The sequence below is a fragment of the Ranitomeya imitator genome, chromosome 5 (genome assembly GCF_032444005.1).
Source record: "Ranitomeya imitator isolate aRanImi1 chromosome 5, aRanImi1.pri, whole genome shotgun sequence".
Classification (NCBI taxonomy): domain Eukaryota; kingdom Metazoa; phylum Chordata; class Amphibia; order Anura; family Dendrobatidae; genus Ranitomeya; species Ranitomeya imitator.
Genome location: NC_091286.1, coordinates 96,156,458 through 96,181,370, shown reverse-complemented (window position 1 = coordinate 96,181,370; position 24,913 = coordinate 96,156,458). Strand labels below are relative to the sequence as shown.

The 24,913-nt window shown below is 41.0% G+C and overlaps 1 protein-coding gene across 2 annotated transcripts in view; it reads left to right on the top strand.

Moving 5' to 3' along the window:
• Positions 1–24,913, top strand: part of SLC24A3 (solute carrier family 24 member 3) — a 515,596-nt gene that overhangs the window by 429,846 nt on the left and 60,837 nt on the right. For both annotated transcript variants that reach the window (XM_069768940.1, XM_069768939.1), the window contains 6 exons: positions 1,615–1,748; positions 4,838–4,998; positions 11,244–11,511; positions 15,839–16,005; positions 18,080–18,194; positions 21,758–21,870. In XM_069768940.1, coding sequence (XP_069625041.1) covers positions 1,615–1,748; positions 4,838–4,998; positions 11,244–11,511; positions 15,839–16,005; positions 18,080–18,194; positions 21,758–21,870 — 958 coding nt within the window. The remainder of the gene's footprint in view (positions 1–1,614; positions 1,749–4,837; positions 4,999–11,243; positions 11,512–15,838; positions 16,006–18,079; positions 18,195–21,757; positions 21,871–24,913) is intronic.

Below are 24,913 nucleotides of genomic sequence, written 5' to 3'. Positions count from 1 at the left end.
TGGTTTCAAAGAAAAGAAAATAAAGTTTTTAGATTGGTCCAGACTATCACCTGACCTGAATCCAACAGAAAATGTATGTAAGGAACTAAAGCTCAGAGTTCATAGAAGGAGCCCACGGAACTTTCAGAATTTGAAGTGTTTGTGTGGAAGAACGGCACAAAATCACACCTGAGCAATGCATGTGACTAGTTTCTCCATATGGGAGGCATCTTAAAGCGGTCATTACCAACAATGGATTTTGTACCAAGCATTAAGTGAGTTCAATACTTTTTGTGTGTGTCATTATTACACATAACTTAATTTATGGACATCTATCGTTTGATTACTTTGTCTATGTGGATTGGATGGGTTGTTACTGACATCTGGTGGGAATTTAATTTCAATAGCACCTTTAGAAATATATTTAATTAGAAAATTGGTGACACGTTAAATACTTATTTCAGAGATTGTATATATATATATATATATACATATATATATATATATATATATACTGTATATATATATATCCTCGGAAAATGTCACCAATTGTCCAAATTGTGTTATACCTGTTGGCACATAACACTTGGTAGCTTGATGAAGGGGGTTATGCCTGTTTCACTAATGGTCTAGAGCAGGGGTCCCCAACTCCAGTCCTCAAGGCCCACCAACATGTCATTTTTTCAGGATTTCCTTAGTCTTGCCCAGGTAATAATTGCATCACCTGTGCAATGCAAAGGAAATCCTGAAAACATGACCTGTTGGTGGGCCTTGAGGACTGGAGTTGGGGACCCCTGGTCTAGAGCAGTAGAGTGGTTAGTGGCAACAAATCAGTAAGTGTCAGCATCCGTGACAGGGTTAATGTCAATATACACAACACTTTTGACAGTCAAGGTGTAATCTTAGAATTCCTGATGATTTTGGACAGTAGTCGGGTGATTTTAGGATCCCTGTTGGAGGGCACTAAAGAGATTACTCTTTTATATCTGGGGTCCAGTGATTACTTAATGCTCTTGGCTCCAGCCTTGTTCTTTTGATATCCTATTCCCTCCATGCACTAAAGATGGACATGAGTACAGAGCGCGGCTAGAGAGGACAGCGCAGCTGTAGCAATATAGTAGCACTGTTCTCTCTCTCTCTCTCTCTGTAATTGGTAGGCTATTCATGAGCGTTGTGACTGACCATTAAAAGGAAAGCTTGAGGTGTCTACCCAGGGACAGACTCCCCCTAAGCAGGAGTAGCTTCAGTGCTGTTCTGCTATCTGATGCCTATCCCTGAAAATAGCAAATATGGTTAGTATATAGCATTACTTTGCTATGGTAGACAACCATTAAAACAAACTTTCTAAATTTCCAGATTATAAGCACAAACTGCTCTTTATAGTAGCACATCCCCAGTGATATAAAACCAGTGCTTAAAATGAGTCCTCAGTGGTCGATAGGAGGCATAAAGATGACAAATGCTTGCCATCAGGCCATCTTGGCCTTGTACAAAATAGATCAAAGTTTTCTTTTTACAGCTGAACTTCAAAACATGCATAGCTCAATATGAGAAATTGTCACTATTTAACCACTTAGGACCTGTGTATTATTGCCACTAACTACTGTGAGTAATCCAGATACTCTTTTAATCCAGATTCAACTCATCTATACACCAGTGCTTTGAAAAGAGGAAAAAAGGAGCAGGAAACCTGGCAAATGGGCTGGCAAGTAATGCCGAAATAGATGACAACGTCAACTGTGATGCCACTGTGGTGTTACTGAAAAAAGGTGAATTTACCTGCAGTTTTATCTACAATTTACATACAGATCTTAATTCTCCAACTTTATTGGTCATGGTGATTATCATAAAATGGAGATCCAGTACTGGTTAGCACTATTTTAGCTTGTTCTTACTTTGATGTAGTGTAAACTAAAGGTACCGTCACACTGAACGATATCGCTAGCGATCTGTGACATTGCAGCGTCCTGGCTAGCGATATCGTTGAGTTTGACACGCAGCAGCGATCAGAATCCTGCTGTGACATCATTGGTCGGCGCAGAAAGTCCAGAACTTTATTTCGTCGCTGGACTCCCGCAGACATCGCTGAATCGGCGTGTGTGACGCCGATTCAGTGATGTCTTCACTGGTAACCAGGGTAAACATCGGGTTACTAAGCACAGGGCCGCGCTTAGTAACCCGATGTTTACCCTGGTTACCAGTGTAAATGTAAAAACAAACAAACACTACATACTTACATTCCGGTGTCTGTCCCCCGGCGCTGTGCTTCTCTGCACTGACTGTGAGCGCCAGCCGGAAAGCACAGCGGTGACGTCACCGCTGTGCTCTGCTTTCCGGCCGGCGCTTACACAGTGCAGAGAAGCACAGCGCCGGGGGACAGACACCGGAATGTAAGTATGTAGTGTTTGTTTTTTTTTTACGTTTACGCTGGTAACCAGGGTAAACATCGGGTTACTAAGCGTGGCCCTGCGCTTAGTAACCCGATGTTTACCCTGGTTACCCGGGGACTTCGGCATCGTTGGTCGCTGGAGAGCTGTCTGTGTGACAGCTCTCCAGCGACCACACAGCGACGCTGCAGCGATCGGGATCGTTGTCTAGATCGCTGCAGCGTCGCTAAATGTGACGGTACCTTAAGACAAGTCAGAACACTATTCGCTTTATTTTAATTATTTAGGACATCCCAACTTATTGTCATACAAACCCCTGGGTTATCAAATTAATGTAAAGGGACTATAAAATCCTGTATTGACAGTAGATGTCACGAGTATAGTAATCAGTTATGAATATCATGCTGTATTCTACAGTATGTTCATTTTTATGATTTACTTGTATAACCCTTGAGAAAACAATTGTGGAGAAGCTCTACCTTGCACCATTCCTCTGTTACACCTACTGGAAATTTATGACTGGTGGGGTGTGACCCTACACAGTTTGATACTGGTGTCACAATATCTAGGACACACCTCTTTGGCTTGCAAAATGGTAACACCTAGTTGTTAATTTATTCACAAATGTCTAGGAGCAATAATGGAGGAATGGAACAATTCAGAGTTTAATAATCCAGAATTAATATTCAGTGGGGAATGCAAGTATTTAAAAGGGTTGTCCAGGTTTAGGGTACGACCCTGCTGTCGCTGTACATGACTGCAGACTTGTGAATCCTCACAGTGCGAGCACCGTGAGCTGTGAGGGTTACCGGGGCCGGCACTAGAGCGGGCCTTCATGCCACCACAAGTATGTGATTTGGAGGTGGAATCCAACACTAATTAAAAACAGCGTTAGTCCTAGGACAGTCAAAACAGCATGCACCTGTTGACACATGCTTTATACTGTTAGGTGGTGCTGGTCAGTGTTTTGCATTATACTATTGATTGTGTTGACTACCTCCGTATTTGACTGATCATTTCTCCAATCAGCCTAAGGGCTCATTCAGATATCAATTTTTTTCACATACAATAAAAACGTTCATAGTTTCATCAGTCGTTTTGTTCAATTTAATCACATTGTCATCTGAGCGTCATCCAAGTTTAATCCAGGTTTGGTACAAGTTTCATTAACTTTTCTTGAGATGAAAAAAAGGGTCTCTACCTTCTCCTATCTAGCAGTTCCTGAAAAGCAGAGCACAATCAGATGGCATCCGAGTGTTGTTCGGACTTGCATTGCTAATTTCGATCCAACACTTGGATCAGTATCGGACATGTCGTGGACGTGTCGTGATTTTATGCTGACCACTTGGCCCAAGATAAAAGCTGGACATATGGAGAGCCCCATAGACCATATTAGGTAAGAGTTCTATCCATGAAAAGCTTGGATAGAGCTTGCACATGAAAAAAACTACATCTGGATGAGCCTTAAGGCTGTTTTTTATTTATTTAGTGCTGCATCCTAGCAGCCCTTTAAATTTTAGTCTGGGAGAGCCATGTTTGCTAAATACTAGGCTTAGGTTTATGGTTTAGGGTCTTACCAGAAAAAGTTGCCTGGTCTCACATAAATTAGCCAATTTGTGCACTAAGCATCTTCATTTTATGAGTATATTCCATATAACAGTAATGCAGTTCAAATGTCATATATTCAATGTTTGCATATTTATTAGCGCTTACAGTGTGTTACCAGAGTCTGGGGTTTGATAATATGCAGTCATGATAGCTCGCATTAGTTCACACTAGCTTTATTCTGTTACAAGGTGCTGGTCAGTTGTGTTTTTGCCTTTTTTAGCAATTTAGTGTAGAAATTCTGATTACAGCAATGTGTATCTTACTGGACTTCTTCCTGTAGACTTGATAAAATCAGTTTTATCAGCAGGAGATTATCATTACAGCAGTGTTCCTCAACTCCATTCCTCAAGGCCCACCAACAGATCATGTTTTCAGTTTTGCATGATGGAATTACAGTATCACCTGTGTAACACTAAGGAGTCACAAAAACACGATCTGTGGTGGGCATTGGCCGAATACCATTTAGTCCTCCATATTCATGAGCTTTGTGTAACTCCACCCCCACCACTCATTGACATCTTTCTGCCTATGAACAGTGTACACTGAAAGCAGTCAATCAATAAAGTGTGAGGGATTGAGTGCAGCATTTGGAAATCTGCTAGATCTGCAGCAGATAGAACATGGATTTTACAGAAATTACAGCATACAGCCTAGTAAGTGACACATTGCTGGAATCAGCAACATTATTCAGTTCTCAGTTCTCAAATGGGGTAGCAAAGACCTGCTATCAGATTCACTTAAAGAACTTTCTCCTATTCATCACACATTATAAATAAGTGCAAGTGGAATGCTTAATGGTGTTCTTTTGACTGGCATCCATTACATATTTCCAAATATCATCACATCTTTATTTTTATCCTTAGGAAATTTTCACCGTAAAACGTCAGTGATAATGGTGGATGAGATACTTTCAGCATATCCACATCAACTATCATTCTCCGAGGCTGGATTGAGGATCATGATAACCAGTCACTTTCCCCCCAAAACTCGTCTCTCCATGGCTAGTCGTATGTTGATAAATGAGGTTAGTGAATTGAATTCTAGGACTTAAGTTGTCTTCTCTGCTTATTACAGTCTAACCACCATTTTATCACCCTTTAAAAATACCGCCCCCTGTAACAATAGAAATCATGGGGCCCCAGAGCAGAAATCCTAATTTTCAGTTAGGTGACAGAAGAGCATATCACGCAACTTTGCGGCCCTGACAAAGTAATTTAGCAACTTTTGAAGCCACTTAGTGTTCCCACACACTAAGATACTCTTTTCTTGGCCCCCCTATAAAGTATGATGCCAACAAAACTGCCCCAAAACCACAGTATGATAGCGCCACATTGAATTCCTCCGCAAGCACAGTATGATGACCCTGTAGTACCCCCCTTACAAAGTATGATACTCCCACAGTGACCTCAACACAATGTGATGCCATCACAGTGACCTCAAAACAGTATGCTGGCACCCACGGACCCCCATGCACAGTAGGATGGCCCTGACACAGTCCTTCCACACAGTATGAGCCCTCCCACATCCCTCCACACAATTTGATGACCCCCTCACAGCCCTTTATTATTATTATTATTATTATTATTATTATTATTTATTGTTATAGCGCCATTTATTCCATGGAGCTTTACATGTAAGGAGAGGTAGACATAATAAAAACAAGTACAATAATCTTAAACAATACAAGTCATAACTGGTACAGGAGGAGAGAGGACCCTGCCCGCGAGGGCTCACAATCTACAAGGGATGGGTGAGGATACAGTAGGCGAGGGTAGAGCTGTTCATGCAGTGGTTTGGTCGATCGGTGGTTACTGCAGGTTGTAGGCTTGTCGGAAGAGGTGGGTCTTCAGGTTCTTTTTGAAGGTTTCGATGGTAGGCGAAAGTCTGATATGTTGGGGTAGAGGGTTCCAGAGTAGGAGTGATACGCGAGAGAAATCTTGTATACGATTGTGGGAAGTGGAGATAAGAGGGGAGTAGAGAAGGAGATCTTGTGAGGATCGGAAGTTGCGTGTAGGTAAGTACCGGGAGACGAGGTCACAGATGTATGGAGGAGACAGGTTGTGGATGGCTTTGTACGTCTTGTTTAGGGTTTTGTACTGGAGTCTCTGGGCAACGGGGAGCCAGTGAAGGGATTGACAGAGGGGAGAAGCTGGGGACTAACGGGGAGACAGGTGGATTAGTCGGGCAGCAGAGTTTAGAATAGATTGGAGGGGTGCAAGAGTGTTTGAGGGGAGGCCACAGAGCAGGAGGTTGCAGTAGTCAAGGCGAGAGATGATAAGGGCATGGACTAGGGTTTTTGCAGATTCTTGGTTGAGGAATGAACGGATTCGTGAAATATTTTTGAGTTGAAGTCGGCAGGAAGTGGAAAGGGCTTGGATATGTGGTTTGAAGGAGAGATCAGCATCAAGGATTACCCCGAGGCAGCGAGCTTGTGGGACTGAGGAGAGTGGGCAGCCATTTACTGTAATTGATAGATTCGTTAGGGGGGGGTCACGTGAGATGGGGGAAAGATGATGAATTCTGTTTTGTCCATGTTAAGTTTCAGAAATCTAGCGGAGAAGAAGGATGAAATAGTGGACAGACATTGAGGGATTCTGGTTAGTAGGGAGGTGATATCTGGTCCAGAGATGTAGATCTGTGTGTCATCAGCATAGAGGTGATACTGAAAGCCATGAGATTCTATGAGCTGTCCCAGGCCAAAGGTGTAAATGGAGAAGAGCAGGGGCCCTAGGACTGAACCTTGTGGGACTCCGACAGATAGAGGGCGAGGTGAGGAGGTGGTGTGTGAGTGGGAGACGCTGAATGTCCAGTCTGTTAGGTATGATGAGATCCAGGATAGGGCCAAGCCCTTCATACAATATGATAGCCCTCCATACAGTATAAAGCCTCCATGCAGCATGATGGCCCCCACACAGCTTTCAATACAACATGATGGCCCATCACACAATATAATGACCCAAACACCGATCCACACAGTATTATGGAGTCCACATTACCCTATACATTTTATAATGGCACATACACAGTATAATGGCCCCCATTAGCCCTCCAAGCAGTATATTGACCCCACATAGCCCTCTAAACAGTATATTGGCCCCCAAATTACCCTTCAAATGCTATAATGGCCCCCACACAGCCTTCCAAACAGCATTATTTGGCTCCCATACAGCCTTCCAACCAGTATAATTGCTGCGACACAGCCTACCACACAGTATGATGGCCACCCACATAGCCATCCAAAGAGTATAATAGCCCCCACATAGCCCTGCAAATAGTATAATGGCCCCACAATTTAGTCATGGATTAAAAATAAATCTCCTCGTTCCCACTCTACTATGATCTCTGCAGCGTGTGGTCTGAAGATGCAGTGACGCCATCATGCCCGTTTCACTGAGACTTCAGCGCTGAGACACACAGAGACAATGACAGAAGTGTGAGCCGACGTCTCCCTGTTCCTTCATTGCTTTCAATTGTATCTGCTTTTAGGATGCAGATGCAGTTGAAAGTGTGATGCTGGGTGGGGAGGGGCGGTGCGGCACTGGAACTGGGCCCCCCAACTCACAGGCTTCATAGCTGCTGCGGGGGCTAATGATAATAATGATATGCCATTGCCCTGTAACAATAGTACAGTACATTATTACAAATGTGCAGCACAGGCAGCTTGAGTAAAATGTTAGGTATGTAACTTTATCAAAAAGGTGCACAGGTCTACACATCATGTTTCTCCAAGGCTGGGAAAAGTGATCTATACAGTGGGTACGGAAATGTTTCCCTCTTTGTTTCATTGCAGCCATTTGGTAAATTCAAAAAAGTTCATTTTTTCACATTAATGGTCACTCTGCACCCCATCTTGACCGGAAAATAAACAGAAATGTAGAAATTTTTGCAAATTTAATAAAAAAGAAAAACTGAAATATCACATGGTCATAAGTATTCAGACCCTTTGCTCAGACACTCATATTTAAAGGGAACCTGTCACCCCGTTTTTTCAGATTGAGATAAAAATACTGTTAAATAGGGCCTGCGCTGTGCGTTACAATAGTGTATGTAGTGTACCCTGATTCCCCACCTATGCTGCGAAATACATTACCAAAGTCGCCGTTTTCGCCTGTCAATCAGGCTGGTCAGGTCGGGTGGGCGTGGTCAAATCAGGCTGGTCAGATCGGGTGGGTTTGCATACTCGGCTTCAGGAAAATGGCCGCCGCGATCTCTTCTGCGCACGCGCGGCATCCCGCGGCCATTTTCCTGAAGCCCCATGCAGCAGAGCACTCCATCTGCGCACGCGCGGCCCCAGGAAGATGGCCGCCCCCACCGAAGACAGTAATAGCGCAGATCGCGCGCTGTTTCTTCACGTGTGCGCAAGTGGATTCGGCACTGGGACATGCGCACACCACTACGCCACCAACGTAAAGCTGGGGAAGAAACAGCGCTGTGACCACGCCCACCCGACCTGACCAGCCTGATTTGACCACGCCCACCCGACCTGACCAGCCTGATTGACAGGCGAAAACGGCGACTTTGGTAATGTATTTCACAGCATAGGTGGGGAATCAGGGTACACTACATACACTATTGTAACGCACAGCGCAGGCCCTATTTAACAGTATTTTTATCTCAATCTGAAAAAACGGGGTGACAGGTTCCCTTTAAGTCACATGCTGTCCATTTCCTTGTGATCCTCCTTGAGATGGTTCTGCCTCTTCATTGGAGTCCAGCTGTGTTTAATTAAACTGATAGGATTTGGAAAGGCAAACACCTGTCTATATAAGACCTCACAGTGCATGTCAGACCAAATGAGTATCATGAGGTCAAAGGAGCTGGCCAAGTAGCTCAGAGACAAAATTGTGGCAAGGCACAGATCTGTCCAAGGTTACAACAGAATTTCTGCAGTACTCAAGGTTCCTAAGAGCACAGTGGCCTCCATAATCCTTAAATGGAAGAAGTTTGGGACAACCAGAAGTCTTCCTAGACCTGGCCGTCCAGCCAAACTGAGCAATCATGGGAGAAGAGTCTTGGTGAGAGAGGTAAAGAAGAACCCCAAGATCAATGTGGCTGAGCTCCAGAGATGCAGTAGGGAGATGGAAGAAAGTTCTACAAAGTCAACTATCACTGCAGCCCTCCACCAGTTGGGCTTTTATGGCAGAGTGGCCCAACTGAAGCCTCTCCTCAATGCAAGATATATGAAAGCCCGCATAGAGTTTCCTAAAAAACACATGAAAGATTCCCTGACTATGAGAAATAAGATTTTCTGGTCTGATGAGATGAAGATAGAACTATTTGGTGATAATTCTATGTGGTATGTGTGGAGAAAACCAGGCAGTGCTTATCACCTGCCCAATACAATCCCAACAGTGAAACATGGTGGTGGCAACATCATGCTATGGGGGTGTTTTTCAGTTGCAGGGACAGGACAAATGGTTGTCATTGAAGGATACATGCGGCCAAGTACAGAGATTGGAGTGGCTTTAGAACAACTCTGTGACAATTCCTGACTGGCCCAGCCAGAGCCCTGACCTAAACCCAATTGAGCATCTCTGGAGAGACCTGAAAATGGCTGTCCACCAACGTTCACCATCCAACCTGACGGAACTGGAGAGGATCGGCAAGGAAGAATGGCAGAGGATCCCCAAATCCAGGTGTGAAAAACTTGTTGCATCATTCCCAAGAAGACTTATGGCTGTACTAGCTCAAAAAGGGGGTGCTTTTACTCAATACTGAGCAAAAGGTGTGAATACATATGGCCTTGTGATATTTCAGTTTTTCTCTTTTAATAAATTTGCAAAAATTACTACATTTCTGTTTTTTTCAGTAAAGGTGGGGTGCAGCGTGTACATTAATGAGAAAAAAGTTAACTTTTTTGAATTTACCAAAAGGCTGCAATGAAACAAAGAGTGAAAAATTTAAAGGGGGCTGAATACTTTCCGTACCCACTGTATATATAGACATAGACATAAATTATTTATTTATACATCTCTATTTAAAGCTATTCTATCTGCACAACATTACTGTTCAAACCAAGCATAGTTGCTCAGTCCATCCTTGGCATTGATGAAACAGTTCAATGCACCTTTCCATTTACTTGTATTTCTATCTATCACCACCCTTCTCTGGCTCCTATAAAGCCAGAGCTGTTAATCAAGGAAGTGAAGTGCAGAGAAAGTTGGAGGACAAGTAGGCAAGAATTCACTGAACTGTTTGGCCACGGCAAGTTTCCACAGAGCGTATGTGCTTGAGTTGAACAGCAATTTTTGTGCCCACAGACACCCTTTAAGATAAAGGAAAACTTTACATAATACATTTATTTCCAAACTTTTACCATTTTTGTCAAGATATGTTCTTGTTTTTTGTGATATCAGGAATACATAAAGTAACATTGAGTGTGTGTGGGTATCAGAGTGTTAGCAGTGCCGGGCACAGTGTTGAATGCAATGCCTCTATACCAGTGTGCCATATTGCCCTAATTCAGTATTAGTCGAAAGTCGAATTTGTATTATAGATCTGTATACAACATCTACATATATATATATATACACTGCTCAAAAAAATAAAGGGAACACTAAAATTCCACATCCTAGATATCACTGAATGAAATATTCCAGTTGTAAATCTTTATTCATTAGATAGTAGAATGTGTTGAAAAAAATAAAACCTAAAAATTATCAACGTAAATCACAACTAATATCCCACGGAGGTCTGAGTTGGAATGATTCTCAAATCCAGGAGTTGGCGGATGCTTTAGTCCAGGTCTGGGAGGAGATTCCTCAGGAGACCATCCATTGCCTCATCAGGAGTATGCCCAGGCATTGTAGGGAGGTCATACAAGCACGTGGAGGCCACACACACTACTGAGCATCATTTCCTTGTCTTGAGGCATTTCCACTGAAGTTGGATCAGCCTGTAACTTCATTTTCCACTTTGATTTTGAGCATCATTCCAACTCCAGACCTCCGTGGGATATTAGTTGTGATTTACGTTGATGATTTTTAGGTTTTATTGTTCTCAACACATTCCACTATGTAATGAATAAAGATTTACAACTGGAATACGTATTTCATTCAGTGTTATCTTGGATGTGGAATTTCAGTGTTCCCTTTACTTTATATACACTGTATATATTTTAGCTTCTGACTGATATGAGGAAACAGGAATTTTGACACTACATGAGAACTGCTGTTTGCTACAGAAAAATGTGAACTGAGTATAATTCAGATCTGCAGTCTCCACATCTGCATTTTCTCTATGTTTTCTACTTTTGGTAATTCTCTACAGCGACAGAGGTTAATAAACAGCCGAGCTTATGCGAATGGAGAATCCGAGGTTTCCATTAAAATCCCAATTAAACATGCTGTTGAGAATGGAACAGGCCCTGGGATCTCTACAGAAAGAAGTGCTAATGGCACACGGAAAGATGAAGATGTTGCTGAAGCTGGCAATGAAACAGAGAATGAAAATGAAGACAATGAAAATAATGAAAATGATGAAGATGAAGACGACGATGATGATAATGATGGACCTTTCACACCTTTTGAGGTTCCCAGTAAGTCTCCGTGGCCTCTTTAATTCAATCATGTTACCTAACACGTTTGTGTATCTGACCTGTACAACAAAGTTAGAAAACCCATTCTGATGCTGAGACCACTCAGTTAATCCACCATGTGAATGATGAGTATAATATTCAGCGTAGAACATCACTTTACAGTCTTGGTATAGATATTGCACATCATCAACTTTGTATATACACTGCATTACATATCTATCATTTATATGTTTGACTTTATATCAACTTTTATGTAAAATGGGGTCATAAAAGTGCCATAAAAGTGTTGTTTCGTGGAGTTTGTTCACATGGAGTTACTTTTCAATACTCTTTGAATAAGCACACGTAAAAAATAAGCAATTCTTCAGGCACTTCTGGTTGAAAAAAACACTCCAAACTTAAGCACTGACTCATACACAAAACCTTGTAAAAACACATGCAAAAAACTTGGCTTTGGAAGGGTTTTTTTTTACCTTTTACTTTTTTTTTACTCGGATTCCACATGTGAGCATACCTTACTACAGTATACATGAGCAGGTTGCAATTCCATATTAGCAAATTAGAACCAACATTGTGGATGTTATAGAATTCTATTTTTCTGCAGCATGTAATGCATGATGAATACCAGTAGGTGGCATTAGAAACTAGAGCATGAGTATGTAGTTTCATCTGTGTTTAAAAAAGACTGAAAAAAATAGTGGGGAAAATAAGTATTTGATACATGGCCAATTTTGCAGGTTTTCTCACCAACAAAGAATGGAGAGGTCTGTAATTTTTACTGTAAGTACACTTCACCTGTGAGAGACAGAATTTAAAAAAAAGCAGAAAAACACATTGCATGATTTTTAAATAATTAAATTGCATTTTATTGCATAATTATTTGATCACCAACCAGCAAGAATTCCTACTCTCATAGAGCTGTTAGTTTTTCTTTAAGAAGCCCTCCCAGTCTGCACTCATTACACATAATAATTGCACCTGGTTGAACTTGTTACCTGTATAAAAGACACCTGTCCACACACTCAATCACACTCCAACCTCTCCACCATGGCCAAGACCAAAGAGCTGTCTAAGGACACCAGGGACAAATTGTAGAACTGCACAAGGCTGGGATGGGCTACAGGACGATAGACAAGCAGCTTGTTGAGAAGGCAACAGTTGTCAATCTTCCTCGGTCAGGGTCTCCATGCAAGATGTTGCCTCATGGGGTAAGGCTGATTCGGAGAAAGGTCAGACAGTAGCCTAGAACTACATGGCAGGACCTGGTCAATGACTTGAAGAGAGCTGGAACCACAGTCTCAAACATTTCCTTAGTAACACACTACACCTTCATGGATTAAATTCCTGCAGGGCACGAGAGGTCCCCCCCTGCTTATGCCAGCACATGTCCACAAGAGTCATGGGAGAAGGTCATGTGGTCAAATGAGATCAAAATATACCTTTTTGATATCATCTCCACTCCCCATGTTTGGAGGAAGAAGAAGGATGAGTACAACCTCAAGAAACACCTTCCCAACCATGAAGCATGGTGGGGGAAGATCATACTTTGGGGGCGCTTTTCTGTAAAGGAGACAGTCACAGGACGCCTGCACCGTATTGAAGGGAGGATAAATGTGGTCATGTATTCACAACATTTTGGCCAACAACCGCTTTCCCTCAGTAAGAGCATTGAAGATAAAAATTACAGACCTTTCCATTCTTCGAAGGTGGGAAAACTTGTAAAATTGTCAGTGTATCAAATATTTATTTTCCCCACTGTATATCCACTACCTTTGTAGGATCAATAAGTATAGATTAGAGACCCCAGCAGTAGGTGGTGGACAAACACATGTGTACAGTCATGGCCAAAAGTTTTGAGAATGACACCAAAATGATATTTTCACATGATCTGCTGCCCTCTGGTTTTTATTAGTGTTTGTCTGATGTTTATATCACATACACAAATATAATTGCAATCATATTATGAGTACCAATAGGTTATATTGACAGTTAGAATGAGTTAATGCAGCAAGCCAATATTTGCAGTGTTGACCCTTCTTCTTCAAGACCTCTGCAATTCTCCCTGGCATGCTCTCAATCAACTTCTGGACCAAATCCTGACTGATAGCGGTCCATTCTTGCATAATCAATGCTTGCATTTTGCCAGAATTTGTTGGTTTTTGTTTGTCCACCCGTCTCTTGATGATTGACCACAAGTTCTCAATGGGATTAAGATCTGGGGAGTTTCAAGGCAATGGACCCAAAATCTCTATGTTTTGTTCCATGAGCCATTTAGTTATCACATTTGCTTTATGGCAAGGCGCTCCATCATGCTGGAAAAGGCATTGTTGGGCGCCAAACTGCTCTTGGACGGTTGGGAGAAGTTGCTCTTGGAGGACATTCTGGTACCATTCTTTATTCATGGCTGTGTTTTTAGGCAATACTGTGAGTGAGCCGATTCCCTTGGCTGAGAAGCAACCCCACACATGAATAGTTCAGGATGCTTTACAGTTGGCATGAGACAAGACTGGTGGTAGCGCTCACCTCTTCTTCTCCGAATAAGCTGTTTTCCAGATGTCCCAAACAATCGAAAAGGGGATTCATCAGAGAAAATGACTTTGCCCCAGTCCTCAGCAGTCCACTCCCTGTACCTTTTGCAAAATATCAGTCGGTCCCTGATGTTTCTTCTGGAGAGAAGTGGCTTCTTTGCTGCCCTCCTTGAAACCAGTCCTTGCTCAAAGAGTCTCCGCCTCACAGTGCGTGCAGAAGCACTCACCAGCCTGCTGCCATTCCTGAGCAAGCTCGGCACTGCTGGTAGTCCGATCCATAGTTACATAGTTATTAAGGTTGAAGGAAGACTATATGTCCATCTAGTTCAACCCATAGCCTAACCTAACATGTTGATCCAGAGGAAGGCAAAAAAACCCCATGTGCAAAGAGTAAGCTCCACATTGGGGAAAAAAATTCCTTCCCGACTCCACATACGGCAATCAGACTAGTTCCCTGGATCAACGCCCTATCAAGGAATCTAGTGTATATACCCTGTAACATTATACTTTTCCAGAAAGGTATCCAGTCCCCTCTTAAATTTAAGTAATGAATCACTCATTACAACATCATACGGCAGAGAGTTCCATAGTCTCACTGCTCTTACAGTAAAGAATCCGCGTCTGTTATTATGCTTAAACCTTTTTTCCTCCAACCGCAGAGGATGCCCCCTTGTCCCTGTTTCAGGTCTATGATTAAGAAGATCATCAGAAAGGTCTTTGTACTGTCCCCTCATATATTTATACATTAAAATAAGATCACCCCTTAGTCTTCGTTTTTCCAAACTAAATAGCCCCAAGTGTAATAACCTATCTTGGTATTGCAGACCCCCCAGTCCTCTAATAACCTTGGTCGCTCTTCTCTGCACCCGCTCCAGTTCAGCTATGTCTTTCTTAAACCCAGCTGAAACAGTTTTAAGATACGGTCCTGGCGCTTGCTGGTCTTTCTTGGGCGCCCTGGAGCCTTTTTGACAACAATGGAAGCTCTCTCCTTGAAGTTCTTGATGATGCGATAGATTGTTGACTGAGGTGCAATCTTTCTAGCTGCGATACTCTTCCCTGTTAGGCCATTTTTGTGCAGTGCAATGATGGCTGCACGTGTTTCTTTAGAGATAACCATGGTTAACTGAAGAGAAACAATGATACCAAGCACCAGCCTCCTTTTAAAGTGTCCAGTGATGTCATTTTTACTTAATCATGACTGATTGATCGCCAGCCCTGTCCTCATCAACACCCACACCTGTGTTAATGGATCAATCACTAAAACGATGTTAGCTGCTCCTTTTAAGGCAGGACTGCAATGATGTTGAAATGTGTTTTGGGGGTTAAAGTTCATTTTCTGGGCAAATATTGACTTTGCAAGTACAGTAATTGCTGTTAAGCTGATCACTCTGACATTCAGGAGTATATGCAAATTGCCATTAGAAAAAATGAAGCAGTAGACTTTGGAAAAATTAATATTTGTGTCATTCTCAAAACTTTTGGCCATGACTGTACTGTTTGTAACAAATCGCAGATGTGGCAAACAATGCCTAATTTCCATTCTGCTATGTTAGATAAATTTAATGATGTATAAAATTTTACTTTTTCTTAAATTTTATCTAATTATTAATGAAAGTAAAGTGCTAATTGTCCCCAAATGATCTGAATTAGCAGTGTCAAAATGATGCATTGCCAGCTACTGAATGGCACTGTATATGAGAGGTAGTAACGCCTTACTTTCTGCTTTCTGTACACATCCACGGGTGGGAGATCGTGTTCTTTGCTTGTTCACAATAATTTATCTGTTCTGTCCCCGACAGCTGGCAAGGCCAATAAAGCTAAATGGGTGATCACCTGGCCGCTGTGTTTCCTGATGTACTTCACAGTACCCAACTGTTCTAAACCTCGATGGGAGAAATGGTTCATGATTACTTTCATCTCATCCTCCATGTGGATCGCAGCTTTCTCTTATGTCATGGTGTGGATGGTAAGTTAAAGGAGAAGAAGAGAGAAAGAGCGATTACATACGCCAATCTTGTCTTCATCCACAGGGCACTGGAATAAGACGCCCCAATCTGACTAAGAGCCTATCTCAGGCCATGTTCACACGTTCAGTATTAGGTCAGTATTTTACCTCAGTATTTGTAAGCCAAAACCAGGAGTGGGTGATAAATACAGAAGTGGAGCATATGTTTCTATTATACTTTTCCTCTGATTGTTCTTCTCCTGATTTTGGCTTACAAATACTGATAGAAAATACTGACCAAATACTGAATGTGTGAATGTGGCCTTAGCTATTGTGGAGGAACATAAGAATTGTACAATAGTCACAGGGTGATTTATATTTTTTCTATTAATTTGAGACATCTTTGTGGCATGAATTGTAGTGAATTTGCAACACTACTTTCACCAACCTCCACCGACTTTTCAAAAACGGCAAATAGTAAAATGTTTGTACAAATTATCCCATAGATTGCATTGTGCAAAACTTTGCATCCTTTGTAATCCAATTTATTGTTTAAAAGGGTTTGTTCAGACGTTGCGTTTTTTTTTCCAGCAAGGCTAAAAAACTTTACAGTACCAGGAAAATGATTGAGATTTCTGAAATTTCCTGCACATGCTGCTTATTTTTTCCTTGCAGATTTGAACCATCAATGCCGTTTTCCAAATCTAATTCATTTTGCAACTTTTTCACCCATTCAACTGAATTTAAAAAAATGGATTGCACTTAGCCTTTTTCTTACCAACTTACCTGATTCATTATTTACTGGGGGGGGGTTTTGAGGGGGGAGAGATTAAGTCACTTTCCTTTTTTGTCTTGTGGTATTAGTTGCCATTTCTGGTGCCAAACTCATCAAAATGATGCAAAGTAAAAAAATGTTTGTTTTTTTTTTCCTTGTGCAATTTCACTCTAATCTCTATCAAAAGTCTCTAAAATTGTGCCAAAATCTTGGTGTACTGAGAAATACACTGGAGGGGGGAGACTGGAGTTAGAGTGCAGCAAATTTTGCGACTTTTTTAAAAGTTGCATTTGGTCAATGAAGGAAAAATATTTGAAATTGCCAAGCTCTGTCCACAAACTGGAACTATAAGGCGCACTTTTTCCCCCAAAAAATGTGATGATAATGGGGGGTGAGTCTTATAGTTGGAATGCAGGCTTACCGGCAGTGGTGCAACCCCCCCCCCCCCCCATGGACACCAGGACGTGGCGTCGCCCATCTAAACAGGAAGGGACCCTGATCAGGTGCATACCATATCGCCCATCGCATCACCGCACCTCTGCCGACAACATGCCTCCTGTGACCCTGCTCTGCCACCGCCAGCCCTCAGGTAAGATACTGTAAATTCGGACAATAAGACAGACCCCCCATCTTATAAAAAAAATCTTTTTTCTGCAATTTTCACCCCAAATTGGGGTGCATCTTATGGTCCGGTGCATCTTATAGTCCGAAAAATACAGTAATAAATTGGGTACAAACAAAACAAGGTAAAAAACTAGTTGAAAAATAGGCACAAAGGCAATGAAGATTCAGGACCTAAAACTTTACTTGACTAACTCCTTAGATGAAATGATCAGTACTGTTTGCTGCACATATGTGCAAACTGAAATTACAATTGTAAGACCCAGCGCCTGTAAAAAGAATAATCCATGCCCCAACTAAGGCAAGAAACTTCCTCTGTCACCATATCACAATATACCACATATAGTAGTAGTAAATTGCCACCTAAAATAAAGGAATACAATGAAGAAGGGTTTGGAACAGTAATTAGGCTTCTTTACCTACAGGGGCATTGGCTTTCCACATTTCTTTTTGTATTGGTTATTTTTGCTTAAAGGACAACAGGAAGGACAAGGAATCTTGTCAAAATGATTAATCAATATCAAAGCAGTTTGCAGTTGCTATAATTGTAGGATCAAAAGTGTTGCAATTATGAAAACATATTGTGGACATCATGGGACTCGCATTAAATCACAACTCATTAAAAATGAATGATAAAGTATAGAAAATCTTGGCACACATTTGTTTTGAGCATCAGCTGATCCCATTCTTGATTTGCAGGTAACTATAATCGGGTTCACCTTGGGAATACCAGATGTAATTATGGGCATTACCTTCCTGGCTGCTGGTACCAGTGTCCCGGACTGTATGGCCAGCCTCATAGTTGCAAGACAAGGTTTGTATCCCTGATGAACTACGGCACCTCTTCTATCATTATCCTTGAGCTATGCCTTATTTTTTGCCTTATTTTATGTTTTCTTATAGAATAAGGGTGTTTTTTTTGGTTTGGTCAAAAAATGTTTCCACTATTGCTACTTCAGAAATATAAAAAAATCAGCCTTCTCTAGATAAGTGCAACGTATGTATGCTCAAGTGCCAAGTATCACATGAGAACCTGAAAGATTCCAGCCGCATGACTTGAGTCGATGACCCTTTTCAAGGTGTTGACCCACAATAATAACTTATCTGTCCAAAGGTTAAAAGTGTCTGATTGCTGGTCATCCTACTGCTTTAGATCCTCCACTTGAGTGGATCAATCATCACATATGAACCTCTCTATCGATTGTCTATGGGACTGATGAAGATGGCTGAGGACTTTATATGGCCATTCAGGCGCATATACGACTTCCACTTTATTAAAAAGGGAACTTGGGATCTCCATTCTCATAATCCGTTGGGCATCCAGTGATTAGTAACCCATCACCTGTCGGTCACTTGGTGATAAGTTGTGATTTTGGCAACCCTGTCAAAGGGAACGCCAATTGTTTAAAATAGGTTTTTGTGTGCATTTATTTTCATTTTTGGAAATGTTTTTATTTTTCATATTACAATCCATATTTAAAGGAAGAAAAAAAAGTGATTTCTTTCAATTTTTACACTTGGCACTGGGGCGAGTGTAATATAGCTGGGATATTGGTGCGTGATCACAGAACCATCAAAAGTTTTGTTTTGAATAGTCAACAAGGTCACAAAAATATTGAGGAAAATAGACGCACATTAACTGCCAAAGATTTGAGAATAACCAGATGTGAAGTGACCAGGAAGCCACTATTTTCCAGTGCTGTCATATTCCACAACTGCAACCTCCCTGGAGAGCTCAGAAGTACAAGATGTTCAGTGCTCAGAGACATGGCCATGGCCAAGATAAGGAAGACTGAAACCAGATCATCATTGAACAAGACACAGAAGGTGAAACATCAAGACTTGGCCAAGAAATATCTGAAGACAGATTTTTCAAATGTTTTGTGGACCGGTGAGATGACTGACAGTGACTCTTGATGGACCAGATAGATGGGTTCGTGTCTGGATCAGGAATGGGCATAGACCTCCACTTTGACTCAGACGCCAGCGTGGTGGAGGTGGGGTATTGCTATGGTCTGGTATTATTAAAGATGAGCTAGTTGGACCTTTCCAAGTTGAAGATTGACACAAAATCAACTCCCAAACTTACTGACAGTTTTAAAAGGCACTTTTTTCAAGCAGTGGTACAGGAAGATGTCTGTATCTTTCAAGAAAGCCAGAATTGTAGTTTTGTACATTTTTAGTTGTTTGGTTTTTATTCTCTCTTTAAATAATAATAATAATAATTTTTATTTATATAGCGCCAACATATTCCGCAGCGCTTTACAAATTATAAAAGATGAAAATAAACAATTGAGATGGAAAAATTTACATTTTTCAATAAGTTGCATAATAATTCTGCACACTAATAGTTACACAATAATTCTGCACACACAAAAAAATTACAAAACCTCTGTTTTGCTTTTTTAAATATTCAGATTTTAGGTTTATTAACATTTTGGACAGACTGACAGCTCTTTAGTTGTTCAATAATAAAATTAATCATCAAAAAAACAAATTGTCTAATAGTTTTGCAGTGTAGAATAGCCCCAATCGGTAGAGTGAAAATTAAAAAATATATTTAACATTAAAACCTAATTTAAACAGTAAGACATTTTCTAATAATATATTCTCTTCAAGCAACATTCCCATTTATTCTTGGGATTGTCTCATAAAACAGTCAACTGAGCTTGAAAATAGGCAATTTTGGGATGGTTTATGGTTGTGTCTGGGTAGATTGGGAGTAACTGAAAAGGGACCACAAATAGGCAAGGAAGCAGTCTGTATGGTGGAATGTTATTCAGTCTGTGTGGCTTGTTGTGGTGCTTCCAGCTCTGCATCCAGAAAAAAATGAAATGAGCATGAGAACGCAGCTTCAGGGACCAGCGGTGACGACATTGAGGTTACCGCCAGTCACACTTAGCGGCACTATCACTCTCAGATCAGTGTATCCTGGATGCATTTTTTGGAGGGTACTCCTTTTACTAACAAGTAAAGGCTAAGCAAACAGCTGTGAGCTATTATTAATAACCTGGGAAACTATATGGCTATTGACCCCTTCCCAGAATATTAACATCAGACCCCAGCTGTCAGCTTTTCCTCTGCTGGTTAGGAAATTTATGAGGCACCCCAAGCTTTTTTCTTTATTATTGTTTATGTAATACGCACTAAACAAAGACGACAGCCTCTGACTACAACTGTCATCAGACTGGCCTGGTCTCCCTGTGATCAGGGAACAATGATGACAGTAGAATTCAGCACCCGATGCCTAGAAACGGAATTAAATGTACTGCTTTTCCCAGGCGCCGGTATGTGTCACACGGATAAGGAACACGGATGGCACACGAGATGCCACACTCATTTTTCCAGTACCGGAAATATCAGGATGTGCAAAAGAGGCCTAAGGCATAGGAAAGAAAAACCCCCATGTAAATTTTTGTTCAAATTTGAAGGACAAAGTTTATAATGGGCTCGCAGCTTATGGCAATGGCCATGTGGTCTCCAGACCAATCTTCAGCTATTATTGTGTCTAAGACAAAACTGGAACTCATCGCTGAAGAGGATAAACCCCTATTTCAGCCTAAATTGCTATCATGATATGCACTTCGATAGCCTTTGAAATCGGTGGCGTGAGGTCAATAGACACCTGTAGCGGGATTTATGTTGTGAAAACACCTTCTGATTGTATGTGTAGACCAAGTTGTCTTAGTCTCAGTATGTGAAGTCTAATTTAACTTGCAATACAGAATGACTCACTATGCGCCATTCTACGAATCTGACGAGACCACATAGGCAACGCTATGAAGAGGACTTCACAAGAATAATAATGTATTACTGCCGGATCCCTCAAGTTTTCAGTCCAGATACACTAATAGCTTGGTGTTCTGTTGATTTAGTCATAGAACCAGTTGTACGGCCATTTGTCCAGTGCCCAAGAGCCATTTTTCAACATGACAGCTCTAGGCCGCATTTTGTTTGTGTTACTGTGAGTAGCATGCATGGCCTGTTACCATAGCCTACATGACCTAAGCGTGCTACCATGTCCTACAGTTTCTACAGACTTGTTTCTCATCCAGCATATCTGGGATGTCATTGGTCAGTAATTACAAATAATTTGTGTGTCCAAGTTTCTCAGAAAGCCATTAATAACCTCCTTGATAGCAGCCAATGCATGTAAGTGCATGTATTTCTGCCCGTGGCACTTATACTCAATACTGAATAAATCAAGATGTTTTGAAAATTTAGTTTCCATTTGTTCGTAATTTGCACCTCATTAGAATGTCTATCCATCCTGTGATTTCCATAATTCCACGACTTTTCAATCTTTGTGTTTGTAATTTCAATGTTAAGGAATGGTTATACATAAATAGATCTTAGCTCAATATTTTCTTTTCTCAGGTTTGGGAGATATGGCTGTATCAAACTCGATCGGAAGCAATGTATTTGATATCCTTATTGGGCTGGGGCTCCCATGGACGTTACAGACTCTGGCCGTGGACTATGGCTCATATGTAAGTTACCGTACTTGCCCTTATCATCCTATACACATTTTCTGGGACGGTTTAAAGTAAATTACATAACATTGATAACACAGGAAATGTCATATTTATGTTTTTGGAGATTAATGTGCTGCTAAATGTGATGCCGCTAAATCCCGGAGATTGAGGAGCTGGACTCTTGTGAACTCTGACTCATTATACCATAGCGCCTCCTGTAAAATTACAAATCCTGAAGGGATCAACCACAATTTAGAGAGATCAGTGTCACAGAGCACTTGTTTTAAGTGCAATCATATTTCTAGCGTTGCTTCTTCATTTGAGTACAGTACACTGATCAGCTATAATATTAAAGCAAATAAATACAAACTAATGTAACTAATGAATAACATTGATTATCTTATTACAATGGCACCCATCAGGGAGTGGGATATACTAAGCATAATTCAATTGTCAGTGGATGGGTTGGAGGTCGGAAAAATGGGCAAGTTTAGGAATTTGAGCAGCTTTGACAAATGAAAGATTTTGATGACTGGATTAGAGCATCGTCAGAACGGCAGGTCCTTTGCTTTGTTCCCAGTTTACAGTGATTAGTACCTTGTGAAAGTGGTCCAAGGAACGACATTCGGTGAATCAGCCACAGGCACGGGGTCATTGGCACATAAGGCTTAATATGCAATTAAGTAGTTATGTGTCAGTAACAGTACCTCTGTATAAGCAGAGATAGTGTAGTAATAAATATTAGGAAAGATGCTGTACACTGTGCCACTCCACCAAAATTCGCGTTTTATTGAATTGCAGGTCTTCAAGTGCACATAGGGCATATCAGTACATTTACTGTCATAGGTCCTCTTCTGTTCTGCTAGCCAGCTCTGTCCTCACAACTTGGTTGACAGCGGAGACAGAGAATCAATTGCATAATGTCACCTCTTGTCTCCACTGTCAGTCAAGAAGAGGAGCCACCACCAGTGTGGAGAAGGAGAGAGGATTCATAGGCTACAAGTGCACTGATACGCCTCACGGCACTTGCGGACCTAATTTACAAACCAATAAAAGCCTATTTTCAGCACAGCAGATAGCGTTGTCATGGAGTCATCTTTCATAACATTTTGTACTGTCCTACTACATCTGCTTGTGCTCAATTTAAAGGTTTAGGACAATAATTTATAGAGTAGCCACCTCCAATGAGTGGCACTGTAGAGATAGAAATTTTTTTAAAATTTTTTACTTTTTATTATTCCTTTAATGTTTCCAACATAGTGGAAAATAGTCATACGGACTAAGCTAAGCTAAGTTATTTCCAGGAGAGCAGGGAAAAGTATGAAAACAATCCTTGATTAAATTAGTACATCTCATAAATACATATCAATGTATCTTTAATCAGAGATATACATTTATAGCACTACGTACTCAAGTATACCCAATAACCTAAATTCCAGCCATACATCATTCATAGAATTAAGACTGTTCTTAGGAAGCGAACAGCAATGGCTGTTTGAGCATTAAGTCATGGATCCCCAATTTATAGAAATCTTTCTAGGATCCCTCTAGCCATGAATCTCAGCATGTCCACGTCCACTAAGACATGAATTGCCAAGTACTCCGAAAGCAAATGTATTAGGGTCCCATGTCCAATTACGTCTAGTACATGCATCATTGATAACCTTGCCCAGTCACAGTAATCTTGTCAAAGTCAGATATAGTCATGAGCCGATCCCTAACACGAATCACAGAAGACCTCCTCACTGAGGCAACATCTAAACACCTTTTCTCAAAGGGTGACGGCTTCCTCTCAAGAATGGTTCTGTAGAAAGAGGACTTTTTTGGTGTTGTCAACCAATTCTAGCTGGCTGCAACTCAGAATAACCGTCCAGACCATACTATTTAACCCACATATGTTATAGTTGAAGGCACCTAAATAGACAGGGTTGTGGTAGATTACATTTTCTTTTTAAGGATTCTTTCTCTCAGAGGGGGATAATTTGCACACTGAATTCCTGGATAATGCACCTTGTTAAGTCCTTCTCAGTCCCTGGCTTACTAGAGGTAGGGATCCTGAGTAAATGACACGCAAACAAGGTATTGTGTGATCATGTACAGGGGAAGCCCAGGAGCACATCTCTCTCTCTGGGCTTTGCCCTCCCTTTATATAGAAAAGAATTATTCTTTTACAGACATGCGCACAAGCGCTCATATTTCACTATCTCTTACATAAACAATCTATACCAGTCTTTATCAGTAGAAAGTTACATCATCTGGAAGGTGAATGAAAGGCTGCTATTGAAAGAAGGAATGCACACATGATTACTTCCATAAAAGGAAATGTCAAGTCAGCAGAAATGTATCTTGTTGTAAGCGAGATTTCTCAGGAAGAAGACAAGATGGATTCCTTTAGTTCAGTCTGATCTCCACAATTCCCCCCTTTGACATTTTCTTTTATTTATTTTATTACCACAGGGCCAAAGACAAAGCCTTTATTTGGTATTACACATGTACATGCTTGTATTCAATAAGAGAATCAAATCTAGTATTAATTCTTCCGTTTAACTCTCGCAACCTTTTCTTTGTTTTGCAATAAGTACAGATATTACAAAGGGATAGCAAAATAAGCGCAATAATCAGTATTAGCAAAGGATAACATAAGAGAAGAAGGAAAAAAAACTTTATACTCTTGCATCTATTACACAAAGTTTATCTGTGCATACTGAGATACTCTTGAGCACAATCTGGAATAGTACGTATATGACTACAATAATCATAACTATATGTATTATGCTCTGCATAATCCCAGCAACCCACCCACCGATTCCTCTGAACCAGTTGGCTGGGTTAAGAAAAGAAAAGGTATCTGACCACCAGCTATCCTTATTCTGGTCATTGTCTTTGTCATACTGATCTCTGAGTCGTTGTACGTCCTTTAATTTAAATGTCATACTCATAGTACTATTCGGGTCTATATAATGACAGCAGGTGGGTCCGATGATTTGACACATACCCCCTTGTGAGGCAGTTAGGTAATCCAATACCAGGGTATGTTGGTTGACGACTATTATAAGCT